Raw genomic sequence first — 22,959 nt, 5'->3', positions numbered from 1 at the left:
GGTGATTAACATTGCCGCGGTTGCTGCTGCCAGCAGCACCGCCGCGGTGTCAAAAGGAGCATGTCATGAATGTCAATGCACTACCTGGTACAGGGACATGTAGGGTGGTACCATGGGTAGGGGGGTACCGTACCCCCCCAGTGCACCCACACACACACCCCCAACACATTGGGGGCCCGCAATGGGCCCCCGGAGACATTCTCCGCATGCCCTTCCATGGTGGTTCCACCGCCGCGGAAAGGCTGGCTACCACCGGCATCATAATCATGCCGGCAGAGGCTAGCCCTGCACCAGCATCATTGTAGCGGTCCTGTTCCGCCTGCTAGGCATGCGTGCGGACTGGTACCGGCAAAAAAGTGGCGGGCGGAGATTCTCACCGCCACGGTCGTCACCGCCATGCTAATGGGACTGGGTTGCGATCGTGGGCAGATGTCCGCCGCCGGTCCGGCACTTGCCACCGCAGGCCCAGCGGCGGCCATCCGTCCGCCATCCTAATAGACCTCTTAGAGCGGTGTCTATTAGCCTCCAGATGTCTACCTAGTGACTAAACCTCACTCAGGTATTTGGGTCCATGAGAACTAAAAATATGCGCATGGAATATAGCTAGAGTGACCAGGCAACTTAGAATCAGTGGAGGTGATCTGCTCAGTTTTTTTAACCAGGTCCATATCATTTGCTTGCAGCAAACCTGGATAGACACCAAATGATCACTATCAAATTATTGCGCATTTGATTGTCCAGCAACCAAATCTGCCAGAGGTAGACCAAGCGGAGAACTTGCGATGCTACCACGGAATGATTTCAAAATCTCTCATAATGACGTTACTAAGATGCCAAAATACTTTGAAGGTACTTCTTTTGGATTTAGCAACAAAAACACCTTTACTGCAGTGAATATCGATATATTACCGAAGCTTCAGTTGACAACTTTTCGTCACATTTCCTTCTTCTAACATGAGATTTCAATGCAAACAACCTTGCATACAGAAACCCTAAGGGTTGTGAAGAAAAGGATGATATTTGCCATATTGCACAGGCAGGTGGTTTTAAAGAAAACCAACATTTCATATGGCAGTAAATGTTTTGACAATGCACTATGGAAATTGGGCTTATAACAATTAAAGGGTTGGTTTAGGCCAGATCAAACCTGTAGATTTTACATTTAGGTCTGCTGGTAACTCCATAATCTCCGATTACATTTTGACTTGTGTCATATGTCAAATATCCACTTGTGCTCAGATTTTCAAACTATTGAAAGGCCGGAGAGCGACCATGAACCTCAGTGTTTCTTTAGCTTTGGACATTAGATTGCATAACAATGGGAAACAGTTTGAAGATGAGCCAAAGCATATAAGAATAATCAAGAGCAATACCTTTAGAGCTTGCTTAATGCAAATTTGGGCCAAAAATACAGTCCTTGCAGTACTGAGAGATCGACTCTCATCTTATCTCTGCAAGATGAAAATTTGTGCAGTCAACCTCAAAACAGACATTTAAAGACACAATCATATTGTTAGGCTGATTCTTAATGAAAAAATTATATTTAGGAAATGGTTACAGGCCACAAAAAAATATGAAGTTTACATCTGACCATATAGAAAGCAAGAGTATAAAAAGAGAATCTACCAAATAGGAGCAAAGCACCAGGCGGAAAGCTGGTTAGCCGTACAGATGGCAATTAGAACCAGGAGCAATTACAATTTGGTCATTCATAGCAATAGGCCTGCAGCAAAGTAGTTGCAACTCTGAGTATCTTATACATTGCGGAAAATGGGAATTCTTAATAAAATATCTTTACGGCAGTACTCCAGTCACCACGTTGACCTTATCTGGAGACAAGGATTTTGAGCCTTTTACCCTTTCTTCTAAAGCTGTAGAATAACTTGTAAGAATTATCTGAGATTCTCACGCCGCTGGCCCCAACAGCATACCAATAACAGTTACTAAACCAGCTTTGAAAAAATGGATCAATGTCTTACTGTTCCTTTTTAACCAAGAATTCTTCATGGTCTCAAGTTCTACCGACTTAGAATGGCTCTTACATTTAACTGATATATAAAAAAGGCCCCAAATTAGAACCAAACAGTTATCAGCTTATTGCACTGTTAGATGTTGATGGCAAGATATTTGCCAAGCATATTCACTCATGTCTACTAGCTTGGGCCGAGGGAGGTGAACATCCTCCTGTTAATCAAAATGGCTTTAGACCTAACTGTTCTACCACGGACAATGCATGTGCTTTAACTACTATAATTCACCATACACTAAAAAGAACTATTTTTTTGCATGTTTTGTGGATTTCTCTATTGCTTTTGATAAGGTAAGATACAGGTTATGGTTAAAGCTGTGTCAATGGGGAATTGACAGTGCTCTTCTACAGTTATTAATTGATTTCCACTCAAGGATTAACGCCAAACATTAAAATCTATAACTGTCTTAAACAAAGCTGTATATTGTTACCTTTTCTAGTTGCACTTTACATTGCTGATTTAACTCCAATACTCAATCAGGATGGCTGGGATCCTCTAAAATTTGGCAAAAAGAAAATGTCTTATTTAATTTACGCTGATCGTCTTGTTTTGGTCTCAACGACCCAGATTGGTCTCTAAAAACAGCAAAAATGACTGTGAGAATATAGCGCTCAGAACTTTTTGGTAATTAATTATACTAAAACAAAAAGAATGCAATTTGGTAAAACAAAGTTAAGATTTACCCGCCAACTGGACCTGGAAATTGAACAGGTCACAGAGTACACATATTTAGGAGTGTCCTATGGCACAAAACTCATGTGGTCGTCACATTTGGAAAGGATCAGGAATAGAGAGAAATCTACCGCCAGAGCAAATGCACGCTTTGCACCTATACATGCAGAAGCCACTATGGGTCCAATATTAACTGTGTTAACAATGAAAATCTACCCAAGCATATTATGTGGTGCAATTGTATTTAATAAACAAATTATGCAGGCTTTAAATATCATTTTAATTATAATTGTTAAATTATGGACTTCGACTCCACATACTATCATCCCATTAGAATTCGGTCTTACTCAGATTACTATCTTAAACAACATAAATGTAATTCATTATTTATGTAACTGTCAAATTGCATCTTCGCACAACCTAAAGGGACTAATTAGAGAAGATATGGAAATATACCCAGGTGAAGTTTAAAACTTTTACCAGGAAATCATCAGCTTTCCACAATAAAAAAACTAGCAGCAAGCACTAAAATAACCCGTAAGCTGCTAATAAAAAATATTAAAATGGTATCATATGAATGTGATTTATGTGCTGTAACAAAACTAAAGTATTTTCATTATACATATGCAACTTTCGTAAACAAGAGGTAACCCTATATAGACTCCAACTTAAATAAATGGGCAAAAAAAGACTTTTTACATGTTAAGTTTTTACATATCCCACTGCCGCAGTTTAGGGGGTCTTGACAAGACTGGGGATAATAACAAACAATGCTGCTTATGAAACCTAATTCCTGTAACAGTAGAACACATCCTTCAGTACAGGATTAGTGACATACATTTCTGAAACCACTCTTTCAGCAAGCGGGCACAGGACACTTGAAGACACTACTCAGTTCTGTTTTGCTGGGGGCTCTAATAAATCCATTTCATATCTAGCAATTTAATTTTTCACTGGTAGAGTTTTGGTTGATGGCCCAGTTTAAATTAAATACATTAGGTGTTTTGCATACAATCATTAATATGGATTTTAATTGATAATTGATGAACGACTGATAATATATTTTTGCATATTATTGAAATTGTGGAATTGTTAGGTTGTTTTATTATTCAAGATACTGTATTGGTTTTAAATCTAAATTAAGAAATAAATGTAATTTACCTACCTACTTAAACCAATTTCTCTTTTATTAATATTATTAATAACCAAAACAAATGGAGAAAAACAGATTGGCTCAATTTTCGCGCTCCTGAAAAAATGTATGCAATAAGGGCTGTTGATATTTTCACGTAATAAAAAAAGCACAACTATTCATTTGAAACTAACATGAAGTCTTTATTTAGGTGTATTACAAAAAAAATATTAAGTAATGCACAATTTTTGATTACAGTGTATATTTCCTGAATTCATGTGATCACAATGATGTCTAAATACAGGAACATAAATATACAGAAAGCTGTTCTGAATACTGTATCAAAATAAAAACTGAAACAAAAATATCTAATGCAACTCTACTTCAGCATGAAAACAAATGATCAGTTATTAGCACATCCCAATAACAGCAACTGATTTCCGTTTCAAACTTCTAGATTTTAGAACATGAAACACCACAACGCATGCTGGCTGACTTACATTACAGCAGACCGTTAGAGACTATCACTGTTCTTGATTGTTGTTTAACTGTTTTACTTTAAAGTACTCGTAGGTGAAAGACTATAATGCCTGACAGTGAGTGAAGATACATTTTCACCTTAGTGGGGGGACAGTGGGTGATTGTGAACACTGCATCATACTGATGCCAGTGAGTGAAAAACGCTTGTACGTACGGCTGTTGCAGACATGCACACAGGCAAGAAACATGCCTGAGCAGTGGTGATATGGAGTTTGCAGTCCCAGTAAAGAACCTTCATGATGGTTCTGTCTTTTGAAGGCGGAGGATGCCTCCCTCCCATAGGCTGAGGGTGCCTCCCTCCCATTTTGAAGGCTGAGTTCTCTAAGTGGTGGAGAAGACCTGTTTTCCGTTTGCAGAACACTTCAAATCTCTCCCTCATGTCACCACAAGGTGACTAAGTGGAAGGGGAAGAAGAAAGACTTTTTTATGCCTGCTGCTTTAGGAAGAGGGTGAAAAACAGAAGATCATGACAGGGAGATGCATGAATGTGACCTCTTGTGGGGAAATCCCTGTAGATGGTGGCAATTAAACAAAAGAAACCTACATAGTGTATTACTAAAGTGAAGGTGATATCCATGGAACAAAAGATGGAGGTCATGCACACTAGGGGCCCTATTACAATGTCGTTAGGAAAGGCTCCGGTTGGGATTAAGTATTGCAGAATTCGATTACGAACCTTTGTTTCAGAATGAATCGTACAGATTTTCTAACAACCAATTACAATGCCTGGAAACCATTCAAGCAGTCCGAATCGGTTACGAAAGGCATTCGGGCAGCCCGAGTCTGTCAGAGCCAATTCGTACAGCTCTATGGAAACGGTTTCCGGAGGAGCGATTACGATGACCGATTTGGACAGCCGTTGCGATTCGGTTTGCCCGAAACAAAACAGCTATCGGAATTTGGTTCTGTGGGCCCATTGGGGGCCCCTTCACCCGGAGGTATATGAATGTAGCCCGTGGGGATAACCAAGGGACCCCTCTTCCCAACCATGCACAATGTGGCAGGCACCATGGGGTGCCCGCCACAGGGTGCAAGGTTGTCGAAAACCACCCCTTTTTTCAATGGGAGCCTGCGTTCTCGTCGGAACACAGGCTCACAATGAAGTCAATGTGAGTCCGACCGAACGATGTTGGGAAGCATTGTATTTGGTCGTCCGGACTCGCAGGATCTGATTCGTTTGGAAACAAATCTGGAACCGATTAGTTCGGGACAGTTTCCTAACCACATCTTAATCGGGCCCTAAGTTGGAGGTAAAGGAGCAAGGCCTCAGTGCCAGCTCCAGGAATATGAGAAATATTTTTTAAATGGTGTCTGATCGAAACCAGAAGCACTCCATGATGGGAGAGTCCAATGAAGGAGCGGTGCACTCCATTATGCCAGTTAAGAAACTGAAGGTTTAAATGGACTGTCTACTAAACAACACCCATTAAGCCAATCTGCTTATTCTGGGATTTTCATCTCACCTAGAAGGAGAAAACGTGATTGACTAGCTCCAAAAGTTTTTGCAGAATGGCATGTTTTTAGGAGAAACTGCAAGTGCAGTGAGGTGATTTGGGCTGTTGTGACTTTAAAAGGAAAATTCATGGCTGTGACAGACTGTAGTGGAGAGGGGCATGTTAATTAAGTGGTAACTGAAAAGAACACATTAGTTCACTTGAGAACTAGTGCACTTATTGTTGCAGACTTGAATTTAGAAACATGAGACAAACGTCATGACTCACAGAACCTTAGAAAGGAATTTGTAAGTTTCAATATGGTAGCCTTGATATGGTATCCTGCAAGACACAGGACTGCCCATGCTCACAAAGTATCTGTAGTAAAGCATGTGGTAGATGCTCAGATCATTTATAGAACCTTAAGAAAGTGGATGACTAAGTGGCTGAGAGTCTGGGAGTTAGGTTCAGAGAGAAGGGTGGGGCAATTCTTGTCTTTGGGTGGCAGACATCAAGAATGGAAAACTGAATGGGCGTTAAGATGCAGAGGTTCACTTTATAATTTGATTGTGTTGAGAAGCCTTTTTAATTTTTCAACCTTCTCTGTCTTGTCCTTCCGGAGCCTTGAGGCATAATGATCAATTTGAGGAAGGGCTGAGATTTTTTTCCAAGTATAGATTGGAGTTTGGTGCCCAAAGCTCCCTTCAAACAATAGTTGCTTGTACTGCTGGTTGTTTCCCTTCTATGCATTCTACATATATTTAGAGGAAAATGTTGACAAATAAAGCCGTTATGGTCACCACTTCTTATTTTTCTGGCTTTTTCCAGTTTCTTATAGTCACAAAATGAGATCTGTTACATACCTTGATGTTAAATCATATCACTAACTCATGTATGTTTACTTCCTTTAAAAAAGTCACATTGTATATACTATAGGTAAAAAGTTGCACCATTAGTAGCTTTGATGACTTTTTTTGTTGTTGTCAAAGAGCTGTACACTACCAAAAAGTCTGCATTGTGATTGGGTCCTAGACAGTTGATATCGCCTCATTACATTATCAATGGACATATCACAACACTTTCTTCCCACAGCAGCTGCCTGGGAAGATCATAGCTTTCTAATAAAGAACTAGAATATTCAATCAGCTCTCACAATGTGCCTGCACTGGGAGACATGCTGCGGGAAGAGACCACTATAGAGTAATTCACTTTCCTGTGCAAAAGGCTGATTATGTACATGAAAATGTTTCCTACCTCAGCTGCTAAAAGTTCCTGAAATATACAAGCCTGAAAAACTCTACTTTCTGTTTGTTTTTAATAGATATTTAAATTGTTCAGAGTCTGAACATTGTGTAGTCTATGGCAGTTTTTATAGTGTTTTAAAGTAGGAGCCTTATTGCTCTGTCTGATTTACTATTTTACTTTTTGGGAATATGTTTCCATTAAGATGGAAAACAGGTGTAAATAAGGTATGCAGGCAAACGTTTGCGCTATATAAAACTGCAAAAATATATATATTTTTTATAGACAATAAACCTAAATTTTTAAATGTGTTTTATAACTACATTTAACGTATTTGGACACCAGTGCAGATACATGCAGGGGGTGGCAACTATAGACAAGAGGAAGTGGGGAAAAAAGTAAAAATAAATGGGCAAACAGCAACTCTTTCAGAAGGTCTCACAATCCATTACAGAATAAAAATATTCAATTATTTTAAATATGAGGGCTTTCTGCAAATAACTTCGCGCACATCTAAAAACATTTATTCACATAAATTTAAATGGAAGCTTAAAAAAATGCAATGGCTACCAAAATGTTACTATTTTAAAAATAGGAAAGCATTAAGCAACAGGGAATATTGGTAGCTTCAGTAAACATTTGTGGAACAGGTATGCTGAACTTCAGTAAGGCTCTCTCTTTAAATGTGTTTAGCCACCTTAAAAATATATTATTTCTCTCATATATATTTCAAACAGCTGATTTCATAACTGCATTAACACCTCAATGCTTATTTACTTCAGAGTGTTCCACAAGAAAGACTTTAAATTCAACTGCCTCTACTCCACCAAAATGACTTTTAGAAGCACATCCCTTTGATCTTGAATACAGAATGGTAGCAGTATAGTTGTTCATTAGACCTAAGCAGCGAGCCTACAATAGCAAATTGGAAAGTCACAGGGTGCTGAATGTACTGGAAGTTTCACTTATTATGCCAGACTTTTTTTCAGAAATAGATGAGGAATTATTATGAAAATTTACAGAAATGTGCTCTAATTTTAGCTTTTTTGAGCACGAACCATCATTTCTATGTCAAACCATAGGAAAGGCTTTCAATTCTGAGATTCGGATTTCAGCAATGTGGCATTCAGGCATGCCTAATATTTGTTATGAATATAGCAACTCAATGCTTTAATTGCTCATTAGACCTCTGTGGTAAAACTGCAAATGAACATACATAGAGCTGCTGCTGTTGGAATCATGTGCTTTGTTCACCACACAGAACTTTTTGTCAAATGGCTGAGGAAAATATTTGTAAATGTATAGAAATTGCATCCTCATTTTAGCTTCTGAGGCACCTTCCTTCATTTCTAAAAGAAAATCGTGAGAGAAAATAGTTTTCTCTTAAACAGGGTATATCAAATCATAGCAGAGGATCAGCATTTTTGACTGGGTTAAATCATCCTAGAACATACGAAAAAGCCCAAAATTAGTGTTATACCACCAACAAATTAATTATACAGTCACTAAAATCTGTTATCACCCTATATTGTTGATACTTTCTGTCACCTTCAAAACCAGACATTCTTCAGTCCATTTCAATGGGACATAAATGGCAGAGCGTTAGCACAAAACAATTGCATTAGGTATACCTCTTATACACTTAGACATAATCCCATGAAAATACACCACCCAACAATTTTGTGACTTTTAATCCAAATTTTAAGAGTCCGATTTACAATAGCAATATTAACCAAGGGAAGGGCATTTTCAGGGAGTTATAGAGCGGGAAGGATTAGGGCAAAGAGGTATACCTTCAACAGATTTTCCAAATGAGCTCCATACTGGGCAGCTTGCTGCTGAAGTAAGGTACTCTCTTTCACCAACTCTGTTTGGATTGCCTCTCCATTCCTTTGTAAAGAATGTGGAATCCTCCTGCAAAATGTCTGCATCAGAAGTATGTGGTGGCCAAGTTTGTGGAAAAATTCCTGAGACATAGAAGAAAAATATTTAAATTTTTATTAGATACAATGTTGTCAAATGAAATAATATATAAACAGTGAATGACAGTGAACAATGGCATCCAGGCAATGGAAACATAATAAAAAGCATCAAAAAGACACTGATTATGTTTTTTTTGTAGTACATCAGTAGTAATCGCTTGGGCAAATGTTCATTTTAAATGTTACATCATTTTTTGAAGGCCTATCTGCTTTTGAAACTGTCTATAATGTGGCAAATCATTGTGTCCATCAGTCTACTACAGGATTCTTCAGCCCTGGAAGAGACAGGATATTTGACACTACTTAATTGTGAGTTGAATTTCCACTGAAGTGGTGCAACTAGGCATTACTTTGAGGTAATATCTTACTCTGAGGTAAGAGCAGAGAACTTTGAGAAGGATCTTGGGAAAAAAAGTGCTGCCAGCCCAACTTAGTCAATACTTGTTAAAGAGATCTACACTTTGAATTACTGATAGTAAAGATAATCTGCTTAGTGCTGGTTCTGAGTAAAATAATGAAAACTGTTGAACTGTTAAAGGACATTGAAAGTGAGAACTCCACAAGAATCTAAATTCTAAGTCCTGAATGAACAAGATAACTTCAGCTCATCTTTCTTGTCTAAATGCCAAAATGCAAAACTGTGACTCTAGTCCTATGCAATCCAATCCATGACAGTAATGAAGGTTATTGTAGAAGGAAACAAATACTAACAGGTGGTACATTTGTCTGGATTATCAAAGGCAGTAAGATTACCACCAAAGGTAAATGCATTACTGGGAATGGTAATAGTTTACCAATCGCATACCAAACTGAAACTAGGAATTACTGGGTATAGGTATGAAATTTACCAACCAAAACAAGATCAACTTTGTGCTAGCCTTAAAATGGGCTCAACACAAAATTAGCGTCCACTATATGAAATCCTGGATACATGCGGTCACTATGATGGAAGAATGATTTTTAATTGCAGGACCCTAAACCTGCTCCTGCAATGCCAATATATTTTAAAATGCCAATGTGTATGATATCTAGTTGTCAACTTTGCTGCTCAAAGGGAACGTTTATACTGCCTTGAGGGACATACCCCTCAGGGTATACACAACTAATAGTAATTATATTATGCTGTAATAATACATAATTCCAACTTGTAATAATATTGGTACACATAAATTTAATGTTGATGGTAAACCTTACATGAGATAAATTATGTTTTAGTTCCCACATACACTACAAGCACACTTTTGGGGCTGAAGAAGCTTCCCTTTAAACAGGCAAAGGAAGACTTAAAAATGGACAGCCCTTTGTTCTGATCAGTATCATACATCCCTGCGGACTAAAGGCCAGAACACATCACATGATGGCTGCATAATAGGTGAAAAAGTCCTTCTAGCTCAACTGCTCTAAATATAGTGGTATGGGGAATAAATGCCTTGAAGGAGCTATGGAGTTGTGTAAGAGAAGGCAAAGCCAAAGATTGTGGAGTTTAGTGTTTGTGACCCCCCAAAAAATATGGGGGAAAGCAATTGCAGTCACATAATCCCAGCAGATGAGTATCAAACAAGTTCTAGCTCAAAATACAATATAGAAACTATGTTAAGCTAGATAGGTGAACAGTTTGTGTGTATGAAGATGTGTGAGAACATTAGATAGATACACAGCACCCATACGTCTTTGTTTCTTATAATTATAAGAATATGTCACTGGTATCCAATAGTGGATTGCGGTATCTTGCCCTGAGATGGACATACACGCAAGAGGGAAGTAGGAGTCTAAACAGATCGCCTTGGAGAACATTCCTATGTATCCTGCAGTTTGGATCTTCCAAGCTGTTAACTCCTCAAGTGTGATCATTTTATTCAGCAAAGCATGGATATTTTTAGTTCTGTTTTGGAAATCAGTATATTGCGCTATTAATTAATCAACTACTCTTCTTGTATAAGATTGGTCTAAGCAACTTGTCCTTTGCAGTGAATAAATAAAACAAAGTATGACTAATGGGGCACTCAACATTCTAGATATGTTCAGTGATAGTCTCTTCTGCAGCACTGTGAACAATTATACTTTTTTAATTCAATGTGTATTCCATACATGCACACATAGGTATCTCCTACCAATAAACATGCACTGTTAGTTTGCTTTTGTGCAATTTTATAAACCAAGGACTGCACCAATGGGTATTTGTGCGTCTTACAAGAAAAAGTAAATGTCAAAGAACGGTAGCTTAAATGGACAGGAATATTTAGGAAAATGGAGACACAGGATAAAAGGGTAACACACTAAAGGATAAGACAGTGGGTGCAGCATGAGACAGAAGAGACTTTCATAGGTTAGTGTCTATCCCTGAGAAGGAGCTCTTCATAACAAAAGTTGTCTTGAATTTAGGTATTTTAAGCCTGTCAGATAAGATGGTCCTTTAAAATGGATGGCTTTATAGATAATTTTTTATTTTACTATTGCTTCCATTAGTAGTCAGTGTGAATCTTTCAGGATAGGTGTAATGTGATCAAATTTTTCATATGAGACCAGTCAGGCTGTTGAGTGCAGCATTACTTCCAGCAGGGTGAGAGATGTTTGAGGGATGGCAGCGAGATAATAGTATTGCTGGAATCCATTTGTGATATAAAGTGAGAATGAGTTGCTGTTTTTAGATTAGTTTGAGATTGGAGATTTCTGATTATTTTCTGAGAATGAAGGAAGAAATTTACTTGAGTGTGAGGATAGAGCTAAAGTACTGTTCCTGCAAGCTGAGCATTTAACTTCAGGGCGGTGAGACTGGGAAAAAACCTTTTGCTTCAACTCGGATAGTAATGCAGGGTAAAATCTGCTTCAATGTTTCAGAGAGACAAGGAGAAATTCCGTTTTCTGTGGATTCATCTTCAGCAGAGTTTACAGGATACAATGTTACTTTATTATGCGGTAATAGGATAGTATAAGAATGTCTTCCACCGATGACTTTTTAGGTACAGTTTCCCACAAACTGTGGATAGTGTCATTGGAATCTGCTAGGACTAAACTAACCTGAGAGGTTCCACATAAAATATAAACAAGGCTCAGGCAACAGCGGATCTTTGATACATGCAGTAATTGTTTAGTCAGGTTCTAGAGTTGTGAAAGCTAATATTCAGTAACTGTATCCACTGTACTTAGTCTGACATTACATTTTTTTAAACTCAATGCACAAGTGCCTGTCCTTCACAAATAATTTGTATTCAACACAAGTATATTTGTTACATTGTTATTATTGTATATTTATTTTCTTGTATCTTGCCCTTTAATCTCTTGTATGTTTTTGATTGTGGCACATGCCACGCCGTCTGTGCATTCTTTTTAGAACTGTTATCATTTACTGTTCTCCTGGTGATTCTACCTGGAGATCTTCATGTGGAAGTACTGTGCCTCTTTCCATTAAATCTTTCTTCAGAAATTCTCACTGCTTGGACTTCATCTTATATTGGAATCTTACACTGGTGACAACGGGAGTATCTGCTACTTCAATTGAGGCACAGGAGCGGTACATTTAATTTTTGGACCATTGTTTTAACTTCATCTTGCCTGCACTTCGTTACCAAAGTACCGCTGATTTGGGTACACTTCTGCTGATTTTGATGCTGAAAGTCTCGTTCTTCTATGAAGTAATATACATTTTTTGTAATTTTCTTTGAATTTGCCTGGATTTGGAAATATAGCATTTTTTAAGATCTAACACCGCCCACGCAAGCAACTGAAAACGAGCAACGCAGCGCAAGCCTACTAGAACCATGGAAACCTGAAGCGTCTTCATCATTCCTCACACATGACGTGAGGTTCCCTGTTCTACTCTTCGGCTCTTCGACGTCAATAGACGTGTTCCATTTCGGCGTCCTCGCATCATCACGTTAACGCCGAGTGGAATGCAACGTCTTACGTCTGTAGCCGCCATCTTGGAAGTCTATTTACCTTTGTGCAAATACCATTAGCAAATTGGGAAACGCTTTCTACATTTCAGTTTTATCGCACCAAGCGTAGTACTAGCGGTAACCCAATATCGTATTATTTATTCCTGAATGAAAACACCTTACTGGACACATTTTCGATGGTACTGTACACATTGTGCTGCGTGAGTAACTCGCGTTACAGTAGAGCATTCGTCACCTTGTACATCACGCTGATGTGCACAGCACAGTTCATTGTACAATAACATATTGGGAAAATATTTTGTGAAGAAACATTTCAAGCTCTGATATTCACTTGCACTACCATCTATAATAATTGTTTTATCTTTTCATACAAATTACAGTTTGAGTTATCTATATTGACAACAACTTATTTTATATAAAGTGCTTACCTCAGTTGTCCATTATGAAATTTCATCCTCCAACCAAATTTCTCCAATCTAAAGGTGACCCTCCTATTCCTTGGGTGAGGTGGAAGGAGGAATTTCTAACGTATTTAAAGGCTATTGATGGGGAGAGAATGGGAAATGAAAGGAAAAAAGTATTTTTCTTCACTGTCTAGGATCAGAGGGGCAAGCTGTGTTTAGAGCACTTCCTATTGTTCAAGGTGATTTAGGAGGATTTGATGAGGCAATGTTGCGTATAGAGACGAGATTCAAGCCTACAACCAGCATAGCGATAAATAAATATAAGTTTTACACTAGGGCGCAGAGAGATTCAGAATCATTTGATGATTTCCTAACCACACTGAGGACACTAGTAATTTCTTGTAATTTTGGAGCTATATCTGATGAAATGAGTAGGGATCAAATTATTGTAAATGTTCGGAGTAAAAAAACGCAAGAACAACTATGGATATTAGGAAATCCAAGCTTACATGACACTATTGGCACTTCAAAAGCATTTGAGCAATCAGATAAGTGGATGAAGACCATTCAAGATGTCAATTCAAAAGGCGATAAAGGTGAAAAAAGTTGTGATGAAGTGTGTGCTATGAATAGTTCTGGTAAAAATTCTCAAACAGGCAAACCTATAGGAAAAAACATTGTATGCTATAGGTGTGGGAGCAATAACCATGTGGCTTCATTTAAGTTTTGTCCAGCGATAGGCAAGGAGTGCAACAAATGTGGAAGAGTGGGACATTTTTCTAAGGCATGTAGGGACGATAAAAGGAAAAATGTCGATAGGCATAGAAATCCTAACAAGAATAACGAAGTTTTGTGTGTAAGGCATGATGAACTGGGTGAACTTACTTGTAGTAAATGTGAACATTCACCTTGTAATGATTCTCAAGCAGAGAAAGGAATCGTTGTTTCATTAGTGAATGTAGGTGTTGTCAAGGGAGAGATGTTAAATTCTCCTAAGTGCGTAGTTACATTTTTGGATGAGGATCTTAAGTTCATGGCAGATTCAGGATCTCCTTGGACCATTATAACAGAATGTTATTTTAATGAAAAATGTGGAAGTAAAAGATCTATTGGGGATTTATGTCCTCCTGATATCATGGCTCAAAGCTTTGATGGTTCTGACATTGACTTTATTGGATATGTGACTTCTCAAATTGAGTTTAAGGGAAGATCTGCCCTGATCAAATTGTATGTTGCCAAAAAAGGGGTTAATGTTCTAGGTTGGAGAGACCAGTGGAAATTGGGTATCATTCTGAATCCCCGCAACAAAGAACCGGTAATGGTGATTGAAGATAATACAGAGATGTATGATGTTGAAAAGGAATTTCCAGGGTTTTTTTCAGAAAAATTAGGGAAGCTCAAGGGTTTCACTCATGTTATAAAGCTCAAAAAAGGTGCATCTCCAGTTAAGCAAAAGTTGAGAAATGTTCCTATCAATGTCAGACAAGAGTTGGGACAAACGTTGAAAGAAATGTTAAATGGTGGTGTAATTGAAGAAATAGAATCGTCGGAATGGGTTTCTCCAGTAGTTCTAGCACGGAAACCGGATATATCTTTGAGGATGTGCATTGACCTTAGAGCCCTTAATGCCAATATCATTATTGATTTTCACCAGTTACCTAATATAAATGAAGTAGTGAGTATGTTAGGAGGAGCTACTGTGTTCTCTATGCTGGATCTTAGGTCAGCATATCACCAAATAGAGTTGGCAAAGGAGTCTAGGCATTTGACTGCATTCATCACACCTCAAGGTCTGTTCCAATTTAAGAGGATGCCTTTTGGGCTAGCCTCGGCAGCGTCTGCTTTTCAGAGGTCTATGTGCCATCTGTTTAAGAACTTGGAACATTATGTTAAATGTTTCCGAGATGACATTTTAATTTTCTCTCCAAACAAAGAAGTCCATACACAGCACCTTAAGAGTGTTTGTAAAATACTTAGGGGCATATGTATCAACATCACCATTTGCGATTCTCAAATAGCGATTTTTAAAGAATCGCTATTTGAGAATTGCAAAACGGGATGTATTTAAAAAATCGCAAACTTTTTGCGATTTCTTAAAATTCCTTAATTGCGATTAGCAAATTGCGAAATCGCAATTAAGGAATACCTGCCCATTCATTTCTATGGGCCAGGAGACCCATAGGAATGAATGAGAAGTAATTCTCAAATAGCGAATTCGCAATTTGCTAATCGCTATTTGAGAATAATTTCAAAGGTGCAAGGGTGTCATGATGACACCCTGATGCACCCCTGAAATGAGCATGTGTGTGCATATGGCGCACATACATGCCCTAAGGGCATGTATGAGCGTCACGTGGCACTTTGCAAAATTCAAAAAAGTGCATTTTGAAAGGAAATCGCAAATTACCACCAACTGGAAGTTGGTGGTAATTTGCGATTTCTTAAGGATAATTCGCACAACTTGGGTGCTTTTTACATATCATTTAAGAAATCGCAATTTGCGATTTCTTAAATGCTTACGCAAAATTAAGAAATCGCTAAATTAGCAATTCCTTAATTTTGCGATGGGATTTTGCCTAATACATCCCGTTTTGCGAATTTTTAATCGCAAACGCTGTATTTTGCGAATCGCAGCATTTGCGATTAAAAATTCGCTTGATACATATGCCCCTTAGTGATTATGGTCTTACTCTCAAAAGCAAGAAATGTAAATTATACCAGGACTCTGTTGAGTATTTGAAATCTCTTGTTGACGCTATTTTGAAGGCACCTGCCCCTGATTGTAAAGACAAACTCCTTCCACTTTGCAGACTATGCGAATACTACAGCAAGTTTATCAAGGATTTTGCTACAAAAATGGAACCACTAAGAGAACTTTCTAGAAAGAATGTGGAATTTATTTGGGCCAAAAAACAACAGGATGCCTTTGATAACATAAAAGCTGAGATGATTGCAGCTCCAACACTTAGACCATTCTGCATGAACAAATTATGTGTACTCACGGTTGATGCAAGTCTTTATGGGTTGGGGTGTGTGTTGTCTCAATGTGCTGGGAAGGAAGAGTGGAATGTTGCTTTCGCCTCCCACACTCTTAGTACTACTGAGAGACGTTATGCGGTCATTGAAAGGAAATTGTTAGCGTGTGTCTGGGAAATAGAGCATTTTCAAAATTATATTTGGGGTGCTAGATTTGTCTTGAGAACAGATCACAAACCTTTAGTTTCTATCTTGTCTCCTGGTGGAGGTTTAAGAGCTACTGCTCGTATTGCCAGACTTATGTCGCGCTTACAGGAGTACAGTTTTGACGTTGAATATGTCCCAGGAAAGAGTAACGTGACTGCAGATTGTCTGTCAAGACTTCCATGTGTCGCTGGAGATGAGTATGAAGATGATGAAGTGGTTGCTGATATCACTGAAATAACTTCAAGTAAATTTGGTTTTATTTCTGAAGAAATGTGGAAAAGGAGTATGGATGAGGATGCTCTTTTGTGTAAAATTATTGACTACACTTGGATTGGGTGGCCATCCAAAAATGACACTCCAGCTGAAATTGTTCCTTTTTGGAAGGTTTCTGGAGAGCTTGTTGTGGAGGGTGACATGATTTTCAGACAAGGAAAGTGCATTCCCCCTTCGTCACTTCGTAATCACATTTTATCTGTGAGCCATGAAAGCTATTTAGGTGTGTCTTCAATGAGAAGATTGATTAGATCTGTGTTCTGGTGGCCTGGTTTAGATAGGTTTGTAGATAAAGTGGTAAGAGAATGCCCTGAATGTGTCAGTAGTGATAAAATGTGTAAATGTGATCCTGCTCCTCTGACTCCAATACAATGGCCTGATCATCCTTGGCAAAAACTAGGATTGGAAATTTCAGGTCCTTTCAACTTTTTACCACAAGACTGTAGGTTTGCCTTGGCATTGGTTGATTATCAATCAAAATTGCCGGAGGTTAAACTTGTGCCTCATCCCACTACTGAAGGTGTAATTTTGTTTGTTAAAGAAATTTTTGCTCGAGAAGGTTATCCAGAAGTTCTTATTTCTGACAATGGTGTGCAATTCAAGTCCCTTGAGATGTTAGAGCTTCTTAGATTTTATAATATCGAACACATGACCACAGCGTTGTATGAACCTCAAGGTAATGGACAGGTGGAGAGGTACAATAGAGTCCTTAAACAAGATATCTTGTGGTCCCATAATTTTGGTGCTAAGTGGAAGGATAAGTTAAGAGAAAAACTCTGGTTGTACCGTATAACTCCTGATGCCACAACTGAAATTTCACCATTCCGTTTGTTGAGGGGTAGAGATCCTGTTTCTAAATTGTGTCCTTGGTGGTTCGAAAAGAACATGGAACATTGCAACTCTGAAGTCCATTTGGATGATGTAGCTGCAAAGGTAGAAACTAAGCAACAGAAGAGCAAATGTTACTATGATCTCCGTATGAAGGTCAAAGAACCATCTTTTACTGTAGGAGAATGGGTCAGAGTGCGGAAGCCTGGTTTAGTGCATAAAGGTGAATCCAAATTTGGAAAACCTATTAAAATTGTTAAAGTTAATTACAATAGTGTTGTAACACAGGATGGTAAAGTATGGAATGTCAGACGTGTTACAAAATGTGTTCAAAGGGGTTCATAATTTTCCTTATGTGTTACATTGTTATTATTGTATATTTATTTTCTTGTATCTTGCCCTTTAATTTCTTGTATGTTTTTGATTGTGGCACACGCCACGCCGTCTGTGCATTCTTTTTAGAACTGTTATCATTTACTGTTCTCTACCTGGAGATCTTCATGTGGAAGTACTGTGCCTCTTTCCATTAAATATTTCTTCAGAAATTCTCACTGCTTGGACTTCATCTTATATTGGAATCCTACAATATTACATCCGTACTGGCTTCTGCTACAATTACAATAGTGATGACTGAGAAAATGCACTGAAATAATTTAATGCAATATGAAAGGCAAGACTGAAACAACTTATGCATGACATACCTTGTGATTTTGAAGCCGCTCCTCCAAGGCTGTAATACTTTTGAATGGTATTCCCTGACTCAGAATAATTTTCTTCCGTCCAATGTCCACTAATTCAGTTAAACCACGAAGGAGGCCATTGTACTCTTTCTCACTGATGAAAGTATAGCTTAGTTCACCTTGCCTGGATCGCAATATCCTCCATGCATCATCAAGAACAACCTAAGAGTGACATCACCAGCATTATTAGAAGCACTTGGCTAAATGGCATTTCCCAGCTATGCGAAACGGACTTATTGAGATTAAGTCTTACCTCTAACTTGTGTACTTCGTGTTGAATGGAAGTCGGTAACTGGAGTTTTTCACCTTGACATCTCAGTGATGCTACCCGCGTCTCACAATTTTGCAACTCCAACTCATATCCGTGTAATTTCTACAGCACAAACACAGGAGTACATCATTCTAAATGAGGGTTGTAAGCACTGAATTTAAGGACTTTCAATAATGCAAGTTATTAGCCTATTTTGGAAAAATTATTTGAAACTACAATAGGTGTGCAACAACGCAATATGTACTTCAAGACAAATTAAGAAATGACTAACAACTGTAGCAGAAATTTTGTTTCAATGTATCTATCTTCATCATCACACAAATCACTCAGCTCAGTAAGATCTTTTATTGTGACAAATATTTGCTGGTTTTATATGCAGTACTAAAGTTTCTAAATTAAGTCAAGTGGGGAGATCTCAGGGTACAATTCTCCACATATTAGCTTTGCTGTGCCACCGGATAAGAGGAACAAACATACAAAGCAGTCAGACACTACCACAAAAGGAGCAGCTAACAAGAATTACAAATCAAACACCTCTGTATATAGAATAACAAGGGAATAACACACATTCTGCTACAGTGGGCATCATCAGTCAACTGAGGTTTGGGCCCCTTGGAGCAGCGAGCAATGGGGTTAATTTCTAGAAAAATGTTTCCCACATAGGGTAACACAACATAGCTAACAAAAGGGAGCAGCAGCAATTAAGAGCAGATTTTCTTTTATCATCCAAATGCACTCCTGGAATATCAGATTGCATGACTTAAATTGGTAGAAAAAGCTTTCCACCAGTAAACCAACTTAAAGTCGGCAACTGAAAAATCTGCTGATTGTTTTAACCGAAATGAAAAGCATTGGGTTCAGTAGATTTTCTTTTTAGGATGGCAGGAGAAATGGTGATTTTTGCCCACAGTGTACCCAGTTCATCTTGATATTATATGAGAATCAAGAGAGGAGACCAGGGTAATTTTATGATGTGCCCTGGGTTGGTGCAGAGAAATAAGGATTAAGATTTACAGATACTATTAGTTCCTGAACAAGATAGAAGGGTACAGAAGTGTCACCTGTGCAAAGGTCTTAGCAGAAAATAAAAAAGTAATTATGGTATGTATACAGTTCTGTATTATAAATCTGGGGAAAGAGTCCCGTCAATTCAGCAAAATTACACCTCGTTAGGCCCCAGCAAAGGTTCAGTGAGATAACCTTGGTGTAACTCTTCTCAACAATGATGCAAAGCAAGAAGCTTTTACCCTTGCTTGTTAAGTATTAAGGCAAAGCCAAAATAACATAAAATCAAGAAGCAAACCAATTAAATTCCCAAACCGATTTAGTACAAAAAAGTGAAATTCAATAGTAATAATGACACAACAAAGGTCAGAATCGGATTAAGGTAACCAGAGATATGATTTTTTAAGATGGTCATGTAAGCTTGGCAGATCATATTTGTCAAGGGTTATTTTTTACGGAAATTCATATCTTACAGCAGGGCAAGGAAACCAGTCCGGTCCTCACAAGGTTGGATACTTGATTTTTGGGGTCCTGCTAAAGCTTTGAGCTTTGACGCCAGAAGCTCTGAGTGGAACAAATTTGGAATATGTAGCAGCTAAATCCCTTTCTTTGACAGGATCACTTTATGCCACATTTTCCTGCTCTAAGAGTTACGTTCTGACCTAATGCCTGATTTAGATCTTGGTGATGGGTTACTCCGTCAAAACAGATATCCCTCCCGCCAAAATATAATAAATCCCATAGGATATAATGGGATTTATATTTCAGCAGACGGGATATCCATCACCTCCAAGATCTAAATCAGGCCCTTAGTAACACTTTTGCATTACAAAATTCCTCCTGTGAGTCACAAACATGATACTGTAGACGATAAGGTTAGGCACTTTTATTTAAGTGGTTCATTGGTAACCTCCAACTTCCCTTCAAAACGCTCTGAGTGGGACAAACCAGCAAACGTAGACCACAGAGGTCACATCTCTTTCGAGGGAGCCACAGCACTCTTCAATGAGCCTCCAGAGTTCGAAAAAAATTTAACTTTCAACTTTCCAGGTCCTCGATACCTTTCTACTGGTCACTCTTACAGCTCCTTAATTGCTAGTGAAGGTTTCTAGAAAGACAGGTCACAGAGGGTAGAGGAAGGCAAGCTCTGCCAATCCCTCCAGCAAGGGCTCCAGTACAGTCTATTCTAGTCCACTCTCAACACGTCAAATGGCTCTTCACAAAAGAGCCACTCTTTTTGACATTTATATCCATGAGACTACAAAAAACCAACTGGCCTGACTATTGAGAATAACTTCAAGTCCTTCGATGCAGAGTTGGTCTAGGGTTCAGTCCTCTTTCAGGTAGATGTAACACAGGATCCTTTACTTCAGTTCCAAAGAGATGGTGGTGGAAAGCTTTTCTTCTAAGAGTTACAAGCTAATTAGTAGCCAGTGGATTATGGTAATTCCTAATCCAATTCCTAGATAAATTTCAAAATTCACCCAGCCCCTTTACAGCATTTCCTCAACACTCTGATACTTGTAAAACAATCCCATAACAACTATTCTGAGAGTCCTCCATGATGACTGGACTCCTTTGTCAGCAACCAAAGCTCTAAATACTCACCAACAGATTGTTCTGTTGAGATGAGGAAACTACACCAGAGACGCAACCCTGGCTGTTTTTTAGGCCAAGTCCTATTGTTGAGAGAAGATACTGTATGATTGGAAGTAATGCATCTTAGCTAGATCTTTGTAAAGGCCATTTACTGTTGCTGTATACTACCCTTTCAAACATTCCAAGACAAGAACCTGCAGATGAACTGCACTTCTCTCTCATTGTGCTCCTGCCACAAGGCCAAACTCAGTGGTCTCTGCGATGAAAGGTACGTCACGCCTCATCAAGAGCTAATTTATGCCATAGAAGTAGGGGGAGTCTGGTCAGTACAAAATGGATTCCTGTCCAGAGTTTCAGAAGTCACAAAGTTTATAAAAAATCATCTTCACAATACATTTAACAAAAACCTATCTTCACAACTGAATTAGATTTTTGATAAATATTACCCATTATGAGGCCAAATTCTTATGAATATTACAATGATGTCCTGGTAATCTCTGTAGCTATTTCTTAACTTCACATTTGGAAAATATTGATTTTTATCCACAAATAGGCTTTCACAATGAGAAATGTCTACCACGCAGCGAAAAAAGCTTTGGTATCTTTTCACTGCAGTGATATAACTATCTAAATATTATGCATGGTCTACCTTTGCATGTTATACACGTAGAGCTATTAGACTTCCAGACACTACTTAGTAACATGGATAATGTCAAAGTAAGCTTTCATAAAATAAAAATCGTTTTCATCTACATTTTTTTCTGCGGCAGCTTTGCTCACAGCAGTTCAGAAATGCAATAACATATTTGAACTTATGTTTTTAAAGTCACTCATGTAGGTTCTATAAATCTGCACTGCAGCCTACGTGTGAAATTTTACTTTTATACCACTGGCAGACTTCCTGTTCCATATTACAGTGTCGGATAACAGTTAAATAAGCCAAGCAAGATAAATCAACCTTTCTCCACATTTAGGGGTCAGAGCAAAGTGTTTTCCCAGCTGCCACAGAACAAATATGCCAGTACGACCAGAGTCATTAAAACAAAAATGTATCAATCTTTTTATATGGATTTATCACATTACGCATGTAAGAGGGGAGTGGTACAAATGAGTCACTATGCATCAAATTCAGGGCATGTTTCCAAAGTTAAGAAACTGCTATGTGGATGAAGAGAGGGGTTTGAGTACAAATGGGGGACCAAATTAGCAAATTTCACTAATCTTGAAGGTATGTTTGCACTGATGAACCATTCAAAATGATATTTGCACCACTCTCGTAAGACAAAATCTATTTTTTTAATAGTATGTTAATGTTATGGTATGCTATGTAGATTTGTAGAGTGCATTATCACCCGGGAGAGTATCTTTATGCTAAACAGGTGTGAGTCTAGACACACCTGGGGCCTAGTGGGACTACTCAAAAAGCCATATCTTCCGCTTCTTGCAGAACTTCAGAAGTGAGGAGGAGGCTCTTATGTGTAGCAGCAGGTTGTTCCACACTTTAGGAGCAATGTAGGTGAATGCACGAATATAAGGTCTGGTTTTCCGTAAGCATCTGATCATGCAAGTAGGAGTCCGGATGAGTGGAGGTGTCTGGAAGGTTTGTGAAAGCAAATGCGATTGTTGACGTGTGCTGGGCCAGTGTTATGTAGTGCATTTAAAGTGTGGGTGAAGAGTTTGAATTGTGTTCATTTGTGAATGGAGAGCCAGTGGATCTCCTTCAGGTGTG

At 38.5% G+C, this 22,959-nt stretch overlaps 1 protein-coding gene across 1 annotated transcript in view; it reads right to left on the bottom strand.

Annotated features, from left to right (window-relative positions):
- LOC146798868 (nesprin-2-like) overlaps nucleotides 1–22,959 on the bottom strand; it is a 1,144,883-nt gene that overhangs the window by 28,486 nt on the left and 1,093,438 nt on the right. The window contains exons 105-107 of the mRNA XM_085627789.1: nucleotides 18,609–18,728; nucleotides 18,317–18,517; nucleotides 8,843–9,016 (exon numbers count right to left, since the gene is read on the bottom strand). Coding sequence (XP_085483915.1) covers nucleotides 8,843–9,016; nucleotides 18,317–18,517; nucleotides 18,609–18,728 — 495 coding nt within the window. The remainder of the gene's footprint in view (nucleotides 1–8,842; nucleotides 9,017–18,316; nucleotides 18,518–18,608; nucleotides 18,729–22,959) is intronic.

Source organism: Triturus cristatus, chromosome 9 (genome assembly GCF_964204655.1).
Source record: "Triturus cristatus chromosome 9, aTriCri1.1, whole genome shotgun sequence".
Taxonomy (NCBI): domain Eukaryota; kingdom Metazoa; phylum Chordata; class Amphibia; order Caudata; family Salamandridae; genus Triturus; species Triturus cristatus.
The sequence above is the reverse complement of the archived record's forward strand: the minus strand, read 5'-3'. Positions and strand labels throughout refer to the sequence as shown.